Source organism: Phanerochaete carnosa (assembly GCF_000300595.1).
Source record: "Phanerochaete carnosa HHB-10118-sp unplaced genomic scaffold PHACAscaffold_2, whole genome shotgun sequence".
Lineage (NCBI taxonomy): Eukaryota > Fungi > Basidiomycota > Agaricomycetes > Polyporales > Phanerochaetaceae > Phanerochaete > Phanerochaete carnosa.
In genome coordinates this window covers 122,440-142,546 of record NW_006767629.1, presented here as the reverse complement: position 1 = coordinate 142,546, position 20,107 = coordinate 122,440, and the positions used below count along the sequence as shown (strand labels likewise).

The 20,107-nt window shown below is 51.6% G+C and overlaps 6 protein-coding genes across 6 annotated transcripts; all 6 read left to right on the top strand.

Moving 5' to 3' along the window:
* The first annotated feature begins 122 nt into the window (after positions 1 to 122).
* Positions 123 to 414, top strand: PHACADRAFT_169329 (uncharacterized protein). Its single transcript, XM_007391311.1, has one exon. It carries the CDS (start codon positions 142 to 144, stop codon positions 322 to 324), a length of 183 nt encoding a protein of 60 aa, XP_007391373.1. The 5' UTR covers positions 123 to 141; the 3' UTR covers positions 325 to 414.
* A 1,551-nt stretch (positions 415 to 1,965) lies between these two features.
* On the top strand, positions 1,966 to 2,470 carry PHACADRAFT_248869 (uncharacterized protein). The gene has a single exon (XM_007391310.1). The coding sequence runs from the start codon at positions 2,108 to 2,110 to the stop codon at positions 2,459 to 2,461; it is 354 nt and encodes a 117-aa protein (XP_007391372.1). The 5' UTR covers positions 1,966 to 2,107; the 3' UTR covers positions 2,462 to 2,470.
* A 1,013-nt stretch (positions 2,471 to 3,483) lies between these two features.
* On the top strand, positions 3,484 to 5,888 carry PHACADRAFT_248868 (uncharacterized protein). The gene has a single exon (XM_007391309.1). The coding sequence runs from the start codon at positions 4,001 to 4,003 to the stop codon at positions 4,745 to 4,747; it is 747 nt and encodes a 248-aa protein (XP_007391371.1). The 5' UTR covers positions 3,484 to 4,000; the 3' UTR covers positions 4,748 to 5,888.
* A 1,717-nt stretch (positions 5,889 to 7,605) lies between these two features.
* PHACADRAFT_248867 (uncharacterized protein) lies at positions 7,606 to 8,072 on the top strand. The gene has a single exon (XM_007391308.1). The coding sequence runs from the start codon at positions 7,618 to 7,620 to the stop codon at positions 8,056 to 8,058; it is 441 nt and encodes a 146-aa protein (XP_007391370.1). The 5' UTR covers positions 7,606 to 7,617; the 3' UTR covers positions 8,059 to 8,072.
* A 1,083-nt stretch (positions 8,073 to 9,155) lies between these two features.
* Positions 9,156 to 10,435, top strand: PHACADRAFT_248866 (uncharacterized protein). Its single transcript, XM_007391307.1, has one exon. It carries the CDS (start codon positions 9,179 to 9,181, stop codon positions 10,388 to 10,390), a length of 1,212 nt encoding a protein of 403 aa, XP_007391369.1. The 5' UTR covers positions 9,156 to 9,178; the 3' UTR covers positions 10,391 to 10,435.
* An 8,815-nt stretch (positions 10,436 to 19,250) lies between these two features.
* On the top strand, positions 19,251 to 19,472 carry PHACADRAFT_46386 (uncharacterized protein; the record flags this gene model as incomplete). Its single annotated transcript, XM_007391263.1, has 1 exon — positions 19,251 to 19,472. A coding segment is annotated over one exon (222 nt), but the record flags the coding sequence as incomplete, so codon positions are not given.
* Between the last annotated feature and the right edge of the window lie 635 nt (positions 19,473 to 20,107).

Sequence of the window (20,107 nt, the reverse complement as noted above, 5' to 3'; positions counted from 1 at the left end):
ACTGATGTGCAGCTAAAGCGAAAGTATCATCTTTGTCCTCATCATAAGTTCAAGTTTTGGTCTTGACACGAGGTTCTGTTACTCGTGAGTGATACTTTACCGTGCAAGTACGCGAGCAAGTACCTTTATAATACTGATTTAATGACAACTTGGGCTACGCCCATGGGCTCTCGTGAGAGAGGGCGAGACTGGACGGCGCTTCGTGCGGTGTTTCCGCAAGGTCGAGGCTGGCTACTTTCAAGAGTAGCCCAAGGCTTGGTCGTGGATGCTAGCGGGGAGTCCACGGCTGTGCGCGCGTTCAGTCGCACTGGTGCGGGTAAATAGAACCGTCCATGACATGGAAAAACCCAGTTAGAGCGAGTTTCAAATAACCAGTTGCAAGAAAGACGTCTTTCAAGTTGTAGACACGGCGGCGAACGTCGGGCGGTGCTTCAGGGGCCGGCCGGTTGGGTTCGGGTGATCTCCTCGGCTTTCGCCGGCTACTACTAGACGCTAAGCGGAATCGCGCTCGCTTTGAGCTGGATTGCCGAACACGACCCTCGCAAGTTTACCTCTATTACCCACAGCTCACTGCGGTCACATCTTGTTTACTGTCGTTCTGTGTTATAGCTCGAATTTTGAAGCTTTGACGCGAGGCTCTCAAAGCACTTCCCTTTCGGACGTATGGCAGCAAAACGACTGGCCTTTGTCCCGAGTATTATTGCACCTGTGGAATCACCGGGCAAAGCACTACTGGAGCGCTACCTCTGCGCCGCTTGCGATGATATAACGTCTGAGTCTGTCCAGTGTCTGAGGGTGAGCATGGCAACTTGGGTATTTTGGCATGAACTCATGCAGTAGCAGACCTGCCAAACGTTGGGCAAGTGCCCTCACAAAGCCCAGAACCTCAATTACGCATACTCCTGCGCAAGGGCTTGATACGCACAGCGTCAAGTCTCGAAGACTCTGCCATCCCGGTAGTCCAGTCAAAATTAAGCCGCGCTGGGCTCTCGCGGTGATCTGGTGCGAGGCATGGCCCATTGTCTGCATTTGGGCTGGTGGTAACATCGGGCTCAGGCTACACATGACTACGTCTCCTTAAAGCGGTGCGGACCCCAGCGGCGGTATAGGATCTTGGGAGCAGATTTAGCAGCCGCCGACGATCGTCATTCCTGGACGAGAGGGGGATGACATGCTTCAGGAAGGAACGTCAAGGTCCGGACTTCTGGAGGACGGCGAACGTAATAGTGATTCGCTTGAGTGCAGTTGTGACGTGAGTGTCGAGTCGTGGTACCGTGCTCTGCGATTATTGCTAAAATACCGACTTCTTAGCGAGACTTTGGGGATACTTGGACATCTGTTTAGGCTACGTACGTAAGGTATGTCCGTTGAACATGCGGCTTCTCTTCGCTCACGAAGACTATCTTGTATCTCAGGTCTCGGATACCCGAGTAGCCATTGCGGAAGATGAGGAAATTGTGCTGCCAGGTCGCACCAGCCCCGGGTCGCCGGGAAACCGTCATAGCGGTAATACAATGACGGCCTGTGGCAAAATAGCTACGGTCTTTGGGCATGTAGCGCACCTTCAAGCTATATGCGTACCACTTTAGCAGCGAATCTGCGTTGGCTTTGCGTTATCACTATCCTCACGACTAAGCGTCGAAGCTGCAGCTATGCCATGACCCCTTGAAACTTGGATACGTTTAGTTGGCTCTGTGCCGCTGTGTCATCACAAGTGTTAGACGGTTCGCATTCCACAGCAGTATACGACCACGGGGGCTGAGCGTTGGGCTTTAGTTGCTCGGTGCCGTCCAAACTCTGTACGTCGCCGTTCAACTGCTACGTTGTTGGCCATCCAAACATTCAATACTCAATATTCACAGAATATTCCGTCTTCAAGGAGGACACGAGGATTGAAATATTGATCGCGCGGGTGAACGCTCGGCCTATTTCTTCATTAGCGGCTTGGGCGCCCGTCTTGCTCTTCTTCGTGCGAAGCTGTCAGGTCAATGGCGGATGGTGCCGGAGCTGCCACCATTATTGATGCACGAGGTGCACGTCCAGGTTGGTTTTACACCGCCATCTCTGCCCTGCCAACGCAATATTCACCCTCGCCTTCTTGCCCATCATGGGCATGTTCAGCTGGTCTCGTCCACCGTCTTCCCCAGACGAGATCTATGCATCCAGTCTCCAGACGCTCCATCTGGGTCACGCCCTCTGGTATCCCGAGCCGCACGAGACAGGCGAGCCCCAGATCGGCGATGTCGGCTTCGTGTACGAAGGCGCATTTGTCAGACTGTTCAACCTCGACGCCTCTGCACCTGACAAGGCGGTCAAATTCTGGGACCCGCCGTTCGAGATCACCGAGCCCTTGCCTCCGGCGGTGTTCAAGGTCTCCCACCGGCACAACCCGCTTGTTCCTGGCCATTATCGCAGCCAGGGGATGGAGAAAACGCGGAGACATGCCTCAGCAGATATGTGAGTACACCTATCCATCCGACCCAGGCTTTCTGATTGACGAGCTGAGCTGTGCAGAACGATTGGAGGTAACGTATCTGCTTCCCTCGGTGCATCTTACAAGTGTAAGGCAGCGCAAGGTGCGGTTCTTGTGATGAAGAGCGAAGCGCACGCAGAGAAGATATTTGACAATCGGCTGCTCAAGAAGTACATGCTTCGACACTACGATAAATGGTACGCATACGCCAGGAACGATCTCTTCCAGGACATCGAGGAAGAGGGGATCTTCGTGGTCAGCGGCTGGGTCAAGACCACGGCGGATTGGGCAGCGATCGCCTTCAGCAACACGAGCACAGGCTCCAGTGCGTCACTGGGGGCCCATGCCGGCGGCATTGCCGGAGTCGGAATAGGCCGGTCGCATTCCAGATCCGTGACGAGTCCGAAGATGGAACGGCAAGGTCGGAACTACTCGGTGAAAGCGTCCGATTCTCCTCAAGTCGAGGCGAAGAGAGACCAGACCATCCTTGTGAAGCGGTACAAGATGCGAAAGAGGTTGGGAGTTCTGAAGAAGATTGTTGCGGGCGCGAGCTACGACCAACTACCGGGTCGAGGCGATGGGCAAGGTGCTCCAGGAGTAGGTGTCGCGGCGCTGGAAGATGAGGACGAGGACATTGTAGACATACTGGAACCCAGGCGGGAGGTATGTTTTTCATTACCGTGTCTCACGGGACGCGTAGGCTGACGAGGTGCCAGGGTAAAGTCGCCGATCCGCTAGATGTCCTTCTCGACTACATATTGGAGGTAAGTCCGCACAACATCTTCATTCGTCACACTAAGCGGTGTCCTGTGAACACAGACCTCCGACGTCGAGGTTGCCATTGCAAGCGACGACGACGTTGAGGGCATCGTCGTAAGTGTTGACGAAGGTGTCTTAAAAGCGCGGAGACTTACTTCGTCTCAGGGTAACGACCACGTAGTTGACTTTGCAAGCTACCTTCATCAAGTTCGGCCTCCGGTAGACATCGACGGCACGAGTGAGTTTCTGATCCACCAATGGTATCGGCTCTAACAGTCGCGCATAGTCGGGTCGCTCTGCATTGAAGATGTAATTTCGCACGAGCGAGAACGTGCCTTTGCGCATCGCAGGATCACCGTCTTCGACCTGGCGAAGTGGCCGAATGCCTCTCTCGACGGAGCTGGTCGCTTGGTGGATTGGCGCGCATTCGTGAGCCCGGAGGAAACTGATATCCGACCACTGAAGTCGAAACAACTTGTCTTCACCGATCCTGAAGATCCAGATGCTCAGTGCGAATGCTATGCGGTGTCGACCGACGGCAAGCATCTCGCAGCATCGTTCAGCTTCACTGATATCCTTGTATGGCGGCTTCCCGATGGCCTGCTGGTTCAGCGCCTTCATCAGGAGGACGACAGCGAGGACGTTACATCCCTGTCATTTTCTCCCAACGGCCACACTCTGGTCTCAGGGTCCAAAGACGGGATCGCCATTATTTGGGATATTCAACGTGGCTGTGTACTCCAACGTCTCACAGGAGATCGTTCCCTGATGGACGACACTGCATATTCCCCCAATGGCGCGCTCGTTGCCAGAATTGACTTCGACGGATCCGTGAAGATTTGGGACGCCGCAACCGGTGCATGTCTGAAGTCCTTCAACGCCAATCATTCCATACACCAGCTCACCTTCTCACCGGATAGTTCGCGCCTGTGCGTTCGAGCATACAACTCCTGCTTCATTTACGACGTGCAGTCCTGTAGGCGCATCGCTGTATTGCAAGATGAAAAGAGCGACAAGATTGAGTTCTCAATGTCTCGCCAAGGCGATCGCATAGTCACCGGAACAAATTTCGGGGCAAGTGTGAAGGTTTGGAACGCGGTGACCGGTCAAGAGCTTCTCACAATCCGTGACAAGAGAAAGCCGACACCCCCTGTGGCATTCTCCCCAGACGGCGCAGAGGTGTTGGCGGTTCGCAAGACGGACCGAACGGCTCTCGCTTACGACTCGCGGACAGGCCGGCTACGCCATATCTTCAGGCTGTCACACCCGCCCCATTGTCTCACATACTCCCCGAACGGAGACTACGTTGCTTTCGCAGACTTACAAGGCAGTCTCGAAGTGTATGGCGCAAAGTCCCGGACATTCATCGGAAGGATCGAAGGATTCGGGAATGGCGCAAGATTACAGGAAGCTGAGTTTCTACCTGATAGCCAGACCATTCTGTCGCATATCACGTGGACCCGCCACGAACCTCTCCGTCTGTGTAACATACATGATCTAGTCCGGATGCGATAGTGTATAACATCCCGCTGAGCTCATTCTATTCCATTGCCTTCGACTGCGGTCGCGGAGCAGCCGTTCAGGACTTTACTGGCTATCCTGAGGCACAAGACTTCACAGGCTGCGTATAGCGATGTGCCGCCTCGCGACAAGGCTTATGAGTATTTCTGTGCATCTAGTGCAGCTAGTAGACAGGAGTGGAGTGATTGCGGCACAATTACATGACTCACGGGCCACGATGTGGCCTGAACGCCCGCTGCCGCCGAAGCTGATCCTGACGTAGAATGGTCGCAGATGCAGGTACCCCAGCTTGAGATGTGCAGCCTGCGACGGGCGCGCTCGTCGCGATCTGCGTGTGGGCGCACCATCTCTGCGGTCCTGCCTGTAGCCGGTTTGGCAGCCGAGATGCCCGAGAGCGAGCGATACGCCCCAAAAGCGCACTCAGTCGGTTCTGAGGAACGATGTATAGGTCAGCATCTTGGGCGTGCATATTAAGAAAAAGATAAGAGCTGACTCGGGACCGTCCCCAGTTCGGCACGCTCTAGGCACGGTGGCCTTGGTAAGGCGATTTAGCCCGGAAATCAGAGCGCTCTCGATGCCGGCATATGCTGACGACGCAGGGGCACTGCGCCGGGGGAGAGGGGCCATGCGCCCAGCGTATGATGGCACTGGAGAGCGAGAGGATGATGGCAGAGATGACGATGTGAGTCATGCAGGCAGCCATCGGCGCTGCGCACGGACCACGATGGATATATTTGTGTGAAGAGGAAATGCCAATCCGGAAGAATGAGAAGTGTAGTGAGACTGCTGGATAGACGAGAAGCTTTGTTGTGAACCAGCGAGAACAGATTTTGCGCCGAGTCGAAGGCATTACGGAACAAACAAAACCCAGAAGCGCCTAACAGCCGTGTTGGCAGAAAAGCAGTTGTCCAGGTACTTGGCGGCCTACGATTTGACTGCGCAAGACGATCGTCGGGGAGACGTCGATCCGACGTCACGAATGACGCAGGCTTGCCGGCGCGACAAAGCTATAACTGAGCACTTTGACTCCTGGTATGCGGAATGCTACCGAGGCGGTCGCCGCGTTGACGAGTGACGTGCAGGTCCTCATCCTTGGTTCAGACTTCGGCCTTCATACGAGGGTTCTGTTACTCGTGAGTGATACCTCCCCGTGTAAGTGCGTGAGCAGATACCTTTGCAACACTGAATTGATGACAACCTGGGCTACGCCCATCTTAACTGCGGTCTCTTTCGCCAAGAACCCGCGTTGCCTTGAAACACAATCGATTATGGAAGCAGAGTTGTGGTGAGAAACACATGTAGCAAACCAGTGAACGGGGCGAACTTACAATGACCTCGTGGGGCTCTCGTGGGAGGGGCAAAAGGCAACGATTCATGTGAGCCCTCCACAAGGTTGAAGCTGGTTACTTTCAAGAGGCCCCAAGAAGCGGGAGGCTCCAAGGCTCGGTCTCTGGCAAGCGGGGCTCGTTGTACGGCTTGGGCGTCCATGGATGTTGGCGGGAAGTTTACAGCCCCGCGCGCGTTCAGTCGCACTGCCGCGGGTGAATAGAACCGTCCATGGCCTAGTAGGGCGAATTTCAGATGGATGGCTGCAAAAAAGTCCTTCAAGAGACGCGAGTGGGGTGCTTCGTGGGGAGCCGGCTAGTTCGGTTCGAATCGGATGATTTCCTCGGCTTTCACCGGTTACTAGACGCCAAACAATCGCGCCTCGCTTTGTAGGCCAACCTGAAGTCGACCCTCATCTTTATTTCTATCACCTCTGGCTCGCTGCGGCTACCTCTTGCTTGTTGTCGTTCTGTGCCAGTGTTATGGCTGTAATGCTGAAATCTTGACGCAAGACTCTCAAAGCGCCCCAAGCTTCTCTTCTGGACGCGCGGCAGCAAAACGACTAGTCTGTGCCTGTCAAACGTTGGACAAGTGCCTTCACAAAGGCTAGGATCGCAACTATCCATACTTCTGTGCAAGGGACTCGTTAACACGCGGCGTCAAATCTCGAAGACTCTGCTCTCCTGGTGGCCCAGTCAAAATAAAGCCCCGCTGGGCTCTCCCGGTGATCGGCTGCCCTAGCGCAAGTCATGACCTATCGCCTGCATCTGGGCTGACGGTAGCGCAATGCTCAGGCTACACATGACCTGTACGCCTCTTCTAAACAGTGCAGGCTCCAGTGGCGGTATAGGATCTCGCGAGCAGGCATCCGCTCAGGCAACGTATGCAAGGTATGCTCATTGAACTTGCGTCGTCACAACGCTCATGAGGACTTGTATCTCAGGTCTCAAATGCCGAACTAGCTAATTGCGAGACATGAGGAAACCGTACTACCAGACTGTACCAGCCTTGGGTCGACGGGAGGCTGTCATGACGGTGATGTAATGACGTGCTGTAACGACATAGCTACGGTCTTTGGGCATGTAGCACACCTTCGAAGCTATATGCGTACAACTTCCGTAGCGAATCTGCGTTGGCTTCGTGTGACCACTGTCCTCATGACTAGGTACTGGGGCGGCGGCTTTGTCACGGTCGCTTGATGTTAGAGTGTTTAGTTGGCTCCGCACCGCCGTCACCACGAGCATCAGAGGGTTCGCATGTCCACAGCAGTATACGACCATGGAGGCTGAGCGCTAAGATTTGGTTGCTCGGTCGATGATGCAGACTCGGTACGTCGCCCGATCAAGTGCTCACTTACTCAGTTATCAGCCACTAAACATTCAACAGTAGTCTTCGATATTTATGGAGCATCCTCTCTTCAAGCAGATCCTGTGGACTGAACGTGAGCAATGTTTCTTCATTCGCCGCTTGAGCGCCCGTCTTGCTCTTCTTCGTGCGAAGCTGTCAGGCCGATGACGCCGGAGCTACCGCCGTTATCGATGCATGGCGCGCAACATCCCAGGCTGGCTTTGCGCCGTCATCTCTGTTCCACCAACTCGCAAGTGCAGCGATACTCCCGGCCCATCATGCGCATGCTCAGCTGGTTTCGTCCGCCGTCAGCTCCAGACGAAATCTATGCGTCCAGTCTCCAGACACTCCATCTGGGTCACGCCCTCTGGTACCCCGAGCCTCATGGGACAGGCGAGCTACAGATTGGCGATGTCGGCTTCGTGGATGAGGGCGCATTCATCAGGCTGTTCAATCTCGACACCTCCGTACCTGAGAAGAAGGTCACGTTCTGGGATCCGCCGTTCGAGATCACGGAGCCCGTGCCTCCTAGAGTATTCAGGGTCGATTCCAGGCCTAATCCGCTCGTTCCAAAAGATTATCCCAGCCATGGGGTAGAGAGCAAGCATATGGACGTCTCGGCAGATATGTGAGTGCACCAATTCGTCTGACAAATGTACCCCGCTGACATTCTGGGCTGTGCAGGACGGCCGGCCCAAACGTATCTGTGACCTTCGGCACCAGCTACACTTGCAGGGCAGCACAAGGCGCGGTCCTCATTCTGAAGAGCGAAGCGCACGCAGAGAAGATATTCGAGAGTCGGCGGCTGAAGAAGTACATCGTCCGGCACTACGATAGATGGTACGCGTACGCCAGGGACGACATCGATCAGGACATCAAGCAGGAGGAGATTGTCGTGGTCAGTGGCTGGGTCAAGACTACGGCAGATTGGGCAGCGGTCGCGTTCAGCAACACGAGCACAAGCTCCAGTGTGTCATTTAAGGGTCATGCTGGCGGTGTTGCTGGGGCTGCAGTCGGCGGGTCTCACTCGAGGTCGATGACGGGTCCTAGGATGGAGCGACAGGGTAAGGATTACCTCAAGCAACCGATCGATGCCCCTCCTGCTCAAGCGAAGAGGAACAAAGCGAAAGCGTCCGGTTCTCGTCCCGCCGAGCCAAAGAGGGACCAATGTGTCTTAGTGAAGCGCTACAAGATTCGAAAGAGGCTGGGAATTCTGAAGAAGGTTGTTGCGGGTGCAGGCTACGATCAACTGCCGGGTCCTGAAGATGTGCGAGGTGCTTCGGGAGTTGGCATTGTGGAGCGGGAAGATGAGGAAGAGGACGTTGTAGACATACTGGGTCCTGGGAGTGAGGTACGTTTTCGATTACTGCGTGTCGCTGAGCGCGCAGGCTGACGAGATGCCAGGGTCAAGTCGCCGATCCGCTAGACGTCCTTCTTGACTACATACTGGAGGTGAGTCTATTGAACATTGATGTATCGATCGGCCACCTATACGGGATCCTATTATCACAGGTCTCCAATGTCGAGGTCGCGATTGCAAGCGACAACGACGTCGAGAGTATCGTCGTAAGCGCTATTGAAAATATCGTATAAGCGCAGGGACTTATTTTCGCTCAGGGTAGCAACCATGTAGTTGACTTTGCAAGCTACCTTCGTCAAATGCAGCCTCCGGTAGACATCGATGGCACGCGTGAGTTCCTTGTTCGCCAATGGTATCGGCTCTAATAGTTGCACCCAGTCGGATCGTTCTGCATGGAAGACGTAATTTGCCATGAGCGAGAATGCGATTTTGCGCGTCGCAGGATCACCGCCTCCGACTTGGCGAAGAGCCCGAATGCATCCCTCGACGGCGCTGGTCGCTTGGTGGATTGGCGCGCATTCGTGGGCCCAGAGGAAGCAGACGCTCGACCACTGAAGTCGAAACAACTTGTCTTCACTGATCCTCAACATCCAGATGCTGAGTGTATATGCTATGCGGTGTCGACGCACGGCAACCTTCTCGCCGCGTCATTCAACTCCACTGACATCTTTGTATGGCGGCTTCCCGACGGCCTGCTGGTTCAACGCCTTCATGATCAAGGCCACAGCGAGAATGTTAGATCCCTATCGTTTTCTTCCAATGGCCACACCCTTGTTTCAGGGTCTGACGACAAGACCGCGATTGTTTGGGATGTTCAAAGTGGCCGTGTACTCCGACGTCTCGAAGAACATCGTTCGGGTGTGGACAACACTGCATATTCGCCTGCCAACACACTCATCGCCACATCTGACTTGGACAAATTCGTGAAGATTTGGGACGCCTCAACCGGTGCATGTCTACATTCCTTCGCCCTCAGCGGATATGCATCCCGGCTCATCTTCTCACCGGATAGCTCCCGTCTGTGTATTAAAGTACCCGACTCTTGTGTCATCTACGACATGCAAACCTATAGACGCATTGCTGTATTGCGGCATGACAATACCGACTCGATCAGCTTCTCAATGACTCGCCGAGGCGATCGCATAGTCACCGGAGCATCCCACAGGAATGGCGTGATGAAATGGGACGCGACGACCGGTCGAGACCTTATGACAATTGACGATGAGAGAAGGCCGACAGCCCCTGTGGCATTCTCCCCAGACGGTACCGAGATATTGGCGGGTCGCTACACGGACCAAATGGCTCTCGCTTACGACTCGCGGACGGCCCAGCTACGCCATATCTTCTGGCTGTCACACACGCCCAGTCATGTTGCGTACTCCCCGAATGGGGACTACGTTGTGTTTGCGGGTATGCGCGGCAGTCTCGAAGTGTATGGCGCAAAGTCTCGGACCTTCATCGGAAGGGTCGAAGGAGTCAGGAATGCAGAAATACGGGGAGCTGAGTTTTTATCTGACAGCCAAACTGTTCTGTTGATTTTCACACGGACCTCTTATGAACCTCTGTGTCTGTGTAACATACATGATCTAGTCCGGATGCGATAGTGTATAGCAATTTGCCGAGCTGAATTTAATACGTTGTGCACAGCGGTCGGCATGGGGCAGAATTTAGTTCAGGAATCAGAGGGCGGTCGGCATAATTACCGCGCATGCCAGGTCTCAGGGGCGATATACCAATCGCACATGATAATCCGTTGCATGACGACAAGGCTTGTGAGGCTGTTGCGCAGATTGTCCGAGTCATGCTCAGCCGACGCGAAGGAAATAGTGTGGAAGATAAATCATTGACAGCGATCACCATTCAGGTTTCTCGAACTGTCGGAGCGTTCCCCGACATGTCATATATAGTCTTTGAAGGCGGCTTGAATGTGTATGACAGAGATGTGGCATCATGCTACTTGCTAAGTGCCGGTGCCGAAGGCAATCAGGATAGTGATGACGGCGAGAGCGGCAAAGAGCCAAAAGAGCAGCGATGTTGCAGACGGCGATGGACGATGAACGGTAAGTCGACTTACCTAGAGAAGTCGTTGTTGGATTCTGGGCTCGTGCGCTCACACGCACATGTCTCGGGATGACTCAAATTCCTATTGGACAGTATTTTATTAGATAGCGCGTTCGTTATTTCGTTCCTGACTCACCAGTTGCTAAGGCACCTACCGCTTTCCTTATTTACTCGCTTTTCCCTGTCGTGCACGCTCAGAGACTTCCCTTCTTCTGAGCGTGCGTATATCCTCTCATTATGGACACTGTAGGGTACTGACTGTATTGCAGTACAGACTGAGCATCCGTTCTGCTAGGTAAATACATCAAAGAGACTTCCCCTCTTCTGAGCTACGGACTGAGCATCCGTTCTGCTAGCTTCAAGCGCGCCCGACAGTCGAAGCCGGGCCCTGCGTGTGAGAAACTCACTGCGAAGAGTTTCTAGAGTCGTTTCCATAACAAGCTTCATGTGGTCAGTCAGCAGGAAAATACCACACGTGCGAAAGACAGAACGAACATACCCTCAACGCTGAATTTTGAGTCGGACAGCGTACCCATGGTCAATATAGCAGCATAACGCTATTCTCCGGCAGCTCTCAATTCCAGTGAATGTGGGCCTTGATGATATCTGCTACCTTCCGGCAGCTTTCGACCCCAGCAAACGTCAGTGACCCAGGCTGCCGTGTTCAACCGCAGAAGCAGACTAGGTATTCAGGACTTCACTTACGGTCTTGGGGCTCAAAACTTCATCCGCCGCGTATAGCGACGCATCGCCTCACGACAAGATCTGGAAGTGGCTGCGCGCACCTTATGCAGTTAGTAGGCAGAAGGACGGTGAGTATGGCGCATTTACACGACTCACAGGCCACTGCTTCGCCTAAAATTTTGCCACCATCAGAGCCACCCCTGACATAGACCGGCCCAGGCGCAGACATCTTCGCTTGAAACTTGCAGACCACATAATTTGCGCTCGCTGTGATCTGCGAGCAGGCGTATCGCCTCGAGCCGCAGTCCCTGCGGTTTTACCTGTTGCCGGTTTAGCAACCGAGATGCCCGAGAGCGAATGGCACATCCAGGAAGTGCGCTTGGTCTGTGCTGAGGAATAGAGCGGAGATAAGTATCATGGGCATGCGCGGGAGGATGAAGAATAAGAAATAACCTGAAACCGGCCGTAGTCCGCCACGCTCCAGGTACAGTAGCCTCCCTGATCGGACGGTATATACCGGGAATCAGCGTCTCCTTGACATCGGCATACGCTGACAATGTAGGTGCAGTGCATTGGTGGAGAGGGGTTATGTGCCCGGCGTATGGTGGCACCGAGGGGTGGGATATATGCCAGTGTCGTGCAGAGGGGATATGCCGATCCAAGCGAATGAGAAATGTAGCGGGAGCGCCAGGCAGACGAGAAGCTTCCTTGCAAGCTGGCTAGGCAAACTTTGCATCCAGCCGAAGATGTCACGGGTCATGCAAACGCCTGAGAGCCATATTGGCTGCAAGGCAGCGTCCAGGTATTTGGCGACCGCCAAGACAATCATTCTTGAGGCCTTTAGGAGACATTGATCCAGCATCAAACGACACAGGTCTACTGTAACTGAGCGCTTTGACCCGTGATATGCGGGATGCAACCGAAGTCATCGCCGCGCTGACAACCGACGTGCAGAGTAGGTGAGTGCTCTGTTACTTGCGAGGGATATCTCCTTGGGTAAGCGTATGAGTTAGTGCCTGTACGACACCAGCGACAGCTCGCGCTGCGCTCATAATCTCCTTCCGCAAGTACCTGTCTTCTCTCTAAAGGCAGCTGACACTGAGAGCAGTCAGTCGTGGTGAGAAATTCGCCTAGCAAACAAGTGAGCGGAATAATCTCACAATGGTGTCGCGGGACTCTCGTGGGAAGGGAATAAACTGGACGGTATAGATCTTCTGCAAGGTTAGAGTTGGCCGCTTTCACAACAGTGTCCAACTTAGAGGCTCAGTCTCTGGTAGCAGGGCTACGAGTCGTTGTACATCTTAGGGCTGGCTGTTCGTGCTGTGCGAGGTGAGTAAATTTTTTGGCATATAAAGGGCTTCAAAAATATGTATGAGCGAGAGTATTAGGTGTCAAAGCGTGTCAGGTTGGATCGAACATCGTTGCATGCAACGATGATTTCCCGCAACGATGACATTTATGGATGTCAGTGAGAAGCGTACGGTTGTGCCTACTCTCAGTTGTGTGGCTGCGGTTAAAAGCATGCATAATGAGGCCACCCAACTCGAGCATGGCCAATTTTAGGTGGGCAACTGCTGGCGAGAAAGTTTTTATGTCGGGCGCTAGTTTGGTTCACGTGATCACCTCGGCTTTTGCCAGTTCCCGGGCGCCAAAAATGTCGCACCAGAATCTCACTCGAGGGATATTGGCTTCGCCTCACCCGCCGATTCCCCAGAGGAGGAGGGTTAGGGTTTGGCTGCAGGAACCAATTTGCACTTCACCAATACGGTACACCAACACTAATAATGCCTTATCATACACATCAGATTGTGCCAGTTATATTACGTGGAGAGATCCCGTATGCATAATATCAACAGTTGCGGAAATAGTGCAACGCAGCCCTAATACTAGGTTACTTGGGTGGCAATCAAATAGGAACAAGGCTATATACCTCTTCACCAGGAGTACAACATAGTCCTTATCTCCATCGGTCATGTGCACAAACCTGTTACATCCCCCACAGATGGCGTGGCGCAGCAGCAGCAGTTGACCTTTGAACAAGAATGGCAGGAAATGTTCTGCGCAGAGAAAGCACTGACAGTCTGTGACAGATATGGTATGGAATATCGAGAAACAATGGCGCTCGCCATTATCTCATACGGTTGCATTAAAGGTGTGGCAAGGTCTGTCTTCTTCATCTGTGTCTGGTGTATAATGCACTGTGCCATCAGTGTCTATGGTGACACCTCGGATTCCTCCTGTCAGGTGAAGGTTGTCCAGAATGAAGTTGCGGACATTGTACAAGTAGGCCATGGAGATAGATGCAGTGAGAAAGATAGAGAGGAGACAGAGAGAGAGAGAGAACGTGTGGTTTCTATTTAGCAAAAAATGCGGATATTCTTAACATGGGCCCAACTGGATCATGTGCAAGAACCCCTGCCTACTAAGCACATCGCCCTGAACAGACTGCGTTGCAGGTGCAACGGTTTGGTGCAGTGCCAAAGTATGTGACTTTATTGTCCATTAAAATTACACCAAGCATTGAACAAAGGCCAGACACAGTTACAATAAGGGCACAGAACATTGTAGTCACAGTCTACAGTACAAATAAACCAAAATACAGGTCTCGCAGCAATCCATCCTGAAGCTCAAGTGAGACTGACATGGATGCATAAGCAGATTGTTGCAGGACCCTCATTAGGTACATATCGTGGAGAGATGCACTACAATTTTTAACAATTGCAGTGGTGGTGTTGTCCCACTTGATGTCAGAGAGCAAGTCTCCCCATTGCAGCGACACTGTGACCTTTTGCAGGTCAGAGATGGCAAGTAGCATGGTGAAGATTTCTTGCCAAGGTACAGCCTGCAGTTCGGATTCAAGGTGACTGTTCGGATCCATAGGAACAGAAATGGGAGACCCACAAGTGCAGCTGAGGGTGAACATTTCGACTATTACTGGCAGTGACCGTGCAGCGTGAACCAAGAACTGATGGCCCCACATGGCCCCAGTCGTGAATCGCAAGCCAAAGCAGGGGATAGCCAGGTCAACATGGCGTAGTCTGGGGTAGCAGTCTAGTGGAAGGACTAGCAGGGGTATCTGTTTATAAGCATCTGTAGAGAAGTTAGCATTGTTTAAGCAGGAAATGGCTGACTCACAAAAGCTGCTCTTTTCAAAGGTTAACGTGAAATCAGCCAGACAAGGAGCACAAGCACAAATCACAGCCTTTAGCAGCTGAGCTTCCATAACACGATATTTGTAGATGTGAAGAGTGGTTAGCTGAGGAAGATACAGTATGTGTGTCAAGGCTGAGTGCAGTACTGGAACAATGTTCGATGCTGTGACATCTGCATGAATCTCCAGCATTTCAAGGAATGGTAGAATAGTAGGGGGCGGGCATCGCAGGGGGGAAAGGAACTGGTACATTCCCATCACCACTGTTCTAAGTCCAGGCATTGTGCAGAGCACTTCAAACAGAGACCTGGTGGCTCCGATGTCAATCACAATGGCAGAGAGGTTAACAGTGTGAAGCAAGGACCCGAACACCATTGCCAGTGCAACATCCAGTGTGGATGAGGCAGGGGTAGCTGTTGCGTGGCGCCAAAATGTGCCAATGATATCAAGCACCTTTAGCTGAGGAAAGGTCTAACCTATTGCAGTGAGTTGAGTTGCAATCAAGGGAGGAGTTGCAGCGCCGTGGTTGCAAAGATCATCCTCTGTGATACCATCCCCAACTAAAGTGAAGTGTTTAATTCTGATGCAAATGGAGTTGTCTTTGGAGAAGCAGAGAAGGAGGTTATTGATGCGGTCCTCATCCCACTTGTGGGTGATATTGAGTTCTCAAAAGAAGGATTTGCAAGCCAATGCATAATCGCACATGCGTCAGCTGACACATAACAAGCGGCACAGTAACAGCTGGTTGTTTAGGTGCTTGATTACCATGAAGGCAAGCTCAGTTGGCAGTTGATTGAGAGCCAGGCCAGGCTGCAAAGCTGGCAGAGCAGTTGCCTCACAGATATCTATGTGAATCAGTATGACTTATATCGTGTGAGTAATGGCAATGTACCCAGCATGATATTTGCTGTAGTGGGTGCTGCCGGGAGTTCAGTGACAGTAAGTAGTGAATGAGGAACAGGTGACTTTTCACATTAGTAGCCAGTGGCCAGATGTCATCTTGTGGAACGACACTTGTACCAGGAGTCAGGAGTTACCTGTGGCATTTCATTCTGATCCACCAAGGAGCCGAATAAAGGAAGGCCTATTACCCAGTCAGGGGAAAAGGTGGAAGGGGTTGAATGCAAGAATTCCATTCATATTTCATTTTGACCCACCTAGAAGCTGAACAGAGGATCATCGATCCTTAGACCAGAGAAGTGGATATGTCCGCAGAGCATGGCACTCTTTGCACATGGCGTTGAGTGGTCCATTGGTCAAAGGCTAGCATGAAATGCACACTTCTGAGAATGGAGCATGTATTTCATTACCTGAATTTAAACCAGATACAGTGTAGAATTACAGGTGATCAACGATAGCTCCATCCCGAGGCTGCACTACAGTGTAAACAGCCAGATCAATAGTGCAGAGACACATCTCTGAGCTGCAGCTGTTTCCACTTCGTACCCAGCAGCCAGTGAACAAAGGACAGTAGGTGCTGCCATTCCCACTAATGCTGCTTGCTTCATCAAATACTAATCGTACTCTGAAATGGTCTCTGAAGTATCTTGGTTGGCGGCAACACATGCTATATGGCAGGCAAGTATTGGGCAGAACAGGTTTGTCTCACATCTCAACAGCAGTGTTGACGAGCTTATATCCATGCTGGCCATACTTGATGATGGCCCTGTGAGCGCTCTGATGAGTGATAGTGTTAGAGAGGGTTCCGGTGCATTCGCAGAAGGACCAAGGGTAGGCAATGTAGAACTTGTCTGCCAAGATGTAATTCATGACAGTGGTTGAATGGTAGAAGCTGAGAGAATACGTGGCCACTGTGGAGAGGCTGTGCAGGACGTTGAAGCAGGCGAACAAAGTTTCGATAACTCAGTGCTCTGTGAAACCTGCTCGCGGAGTGGCAGCGGGATCCTTCTCTTCTTGGAGACTTTCCTCGTATGCCTTGGTGTGTGAGTAGAATCGTTCAACACCACATAAAGTTCCTGTAAAGAAGGAACAAAAAGCGTTGAAGTTTTGATCAGGTGTGTAGCAGTCCCAGTCATTGGAGATGAACGTCATGTTGCAATCCAAGAAAGTGAGACACACACTGCCTGAAATGATGGTTCCAGTAGAACGCAGGGCAGCGCAAAACAGTTTGACATTGGTTGTCACCGCCTGAAGAGTCTGTAGCCATAGCGTGCGCAGTGTATGGTTGACATTTTCACCTTGAGAATTGATGCACGCCAGACCAAGGACTTTCAATAAAGGTCACTGAGTGATCTGATCATCTCTTTAATGTTCAGACAGACTGTGAGACATCTCAGCAATCATTGTGACGTAGTGCATCATCACTCACCATTGAAAATCCTGTCTCACTTTGGTGGCCGCAAAGGCCTGGATAGCATGGTGCTGGAAGGCAGGATGAATTGCAGTGATGGGCATGCTGAGCTGCAGTTCACAGCAGTGGAATGTCACACAGCTGTGCCTGTCATGTTAAAGATGATATAAGAGATGTGTGGCAAGCGGAAGACATCTCTAATGCATCGGTTTCAGAGTGGGTCAGAATGAAATCTCGATCCCATGTTATGCGCAGAGCTGGAATTAGTAGTTGAGGGTCCAGTCCTAAGGACCAGTTAGAACTGGGACTTAGACTGAGACTGGACTGATTAGGACTGGGTACAGTCCAGTCCTACATCAGTCCAGTCTTGGTCACAGTCCTTGGTCCCAGATGGCCTCTGATGCTCTTAGGACCAGTCATGACCAGCCAGGACCAGTCACGGACTGATCAAAAGTAGTAGTTTGACTGGCTCAGCTTGGCCCAGAATATGACGGCTTTAGCTCAGGCTTGCAAAAGCCCAACTCAAGCTGCATGCCACTGCAAGCCATAAGCTAGTGGCTCAGCTTGGGCTTGGCTGCAGCTTGCATCCTAATTAGGCAGGTGCTGTGGATTGACCTTGTCAACAGTTCCATGGCTGCCACGCATAGACACACAGTTATGTACAGCATGTAAATGGTTTTATTCCATAGTATATATTCTAAATACATGCTTTGAGATGCAATATAAATGTAGAATGCCAATAAATTCACTCAGAAACTCAAGCTTTATACAAACAAGAAAATCATTGTAATACTGGTATTGCCGGCACATCTTTGCACTATACAATATCTTGGCTACTTGTATGAGTTTATATCGTCATTTTTTAGAGGGGAGGGGTCTCAAGATTTCTGATTGCAAGCCTCCTGCACATTCAAGATTGTTTCAGCAAGTGACTGGGCCAATTCAAGCTCCTCCACCTTCATCAAGAAAGACAGGAGAAAGAGAGGACACACCATATGAAATGCACAAAAGTAGCTGCACACAAGTGGAAAACAGCAAAAGCTGACATGATGCAGCAGGCGCCTGTCACAGTTGGAAGTGCCGTGGGAGTGCCAGGGTGCCAACAAGCCACAGGAGGTGCTGTGCAATGTTCTATGCACACCTTTGAATGGCTGCACCCAGATGGACCATCTCATACTTATCTAAGGGTTTGTCCACCAGTGTGCATATTGTGAAATACCTCAATGTGAACACCCTGGAGGTGGCATTAGGCTATCTGGAGATCTCATAGCACTCCACCATACTTGCACATTGTCAGGCTATCCCAGCTCATAGGCTCTGATGCCACCTCACATTCCAGAGAAGCCAAGCATGGTACCCCAACCACCTGCTGGCTTAGAATCCATAACATTTCCATGCAGGCTACTAGCTATGCAGTGCCCACTGCATGCTGGCCTGAAAGTGCTGCTCTAGCAGATGAACACATTGAGCTCCCTGAATTGGCTGATTAGTATGTCTCCATGGCTAATTTGTCCTGAAAATAGCTTATTACACTGGTAGTCTACTTGTACATGCAACTCTAAGTTGAAATTGGTTGATTTGTGTGATATTTACCAGGGGAGAACTGGTCTGAGCTGGTCTGAACCAGTCTTGGACTGAATTCAGTCCTAGACCGGTCATGACTAGTCTTGGACTGCAAGAAGGACTGCATAAGACCAGGACCCAGTCTTAGTCCGGTCCTGCACAAACTTGTGCTGGTCCTTGACTGGTCAGAGTCCTGGTCTGACACAATTTCTGAAAAAGACTGGGCTGGACCGGACTCTCAACCACTAGCAACTGTGTGGTTGACTTCGCAACTTACCTTCATCCAGTGCAACCTCCAGTAGACATCAATGGCACGTGTGAGTTTTTTATTCACTAATGGTATTAGCTCTAATAGTTGCATGCAGTCAGATCGCTCTGCGTGGAAGACATAATTTGCTATGAACGGGAACTTGCTTTTGCACATCGCACTATCACTTCCTCCAACCTTGCGAACTGGCTGAATGCCTCTCTCGATGGCACTGGTCGCTTGGTGAATTGGCACGCCTCCGTGTACCCAGACATTCCCCTGCTGAAGTTGAAGCAGGTTGTCTTTACCAACCCTCAAAACCCCCTCTTCATGTGCTACTGCTATGTGCTGCCAACTGACAGCAAGTTTCTTGCCGCATTATTTGACTCCACTGAAATCCTTATATGGCAACTCCCCAATGGTCGGCTGGTTCAATGCCTCCATTGTCAGGGCCATAGCAAGCAGATTGTGACCCTGTCATTTTCTTCTAATGGCGCTGCTCTTGTCTCAGAGTCCAACAACAAGACCGCGATTGTCTGGGATGTTAAACGTGGCTATATACTCCAACATCTCACAGAACATTGTTCATTGGTGGACAATACCATATATTCCCCTGATGGCACACTCATTGCCACATCTGACTTGAAGAAATCTGTGAAGATTTGGGACGCCTCAACCGGTGCATGTCTACACTCCTTTGCCCTCAGCCGGCACATTCACCAGCTCATCCTCTCTCTGGATAGCTCCCGTCTGTATATCAAAGTACTCCACTCTTGTTTCATCTATGATATGCAAACCTATAGATGCATTGCTAAATTGCATTACAACACGACCGACTTGATCCATTTATCAATGTCCCACTAAGACAATCACATAGTCACTGGAACATACTCTGGGAATGGCGCCGTGACAATTTGGGATGCGGTGACCAGTCAAAAGCTTATCACAATTGATGAGGAGAGGAAGCTGTCACATCCTATAGCATTCTCCCCAGACAGTGCCGAGGTATTGGCATTTTGCAGGGCAGACAAAACTGCTCTCACTTACGACTAGCGGACAGGCCGGCTACGCCATACCTTCAGGCTGTCGCACATGCCTGACTGTGTCGCATACTCCTCAAATGGAGACTATGTTGTTTTCACGAATAGCCATGGCAGTCTCAAAGTGTATGATGCAAAGTCTCAGACGTTCATCAGAAAGGTCGAAGGATTTGAAGATAACACAGCACTAGCGAAGGCTGAATTTTTACCTGATAGCCAGACTGTTCTGTTGCGTTTCACACGGATCTCTCATGAATCTCTGCA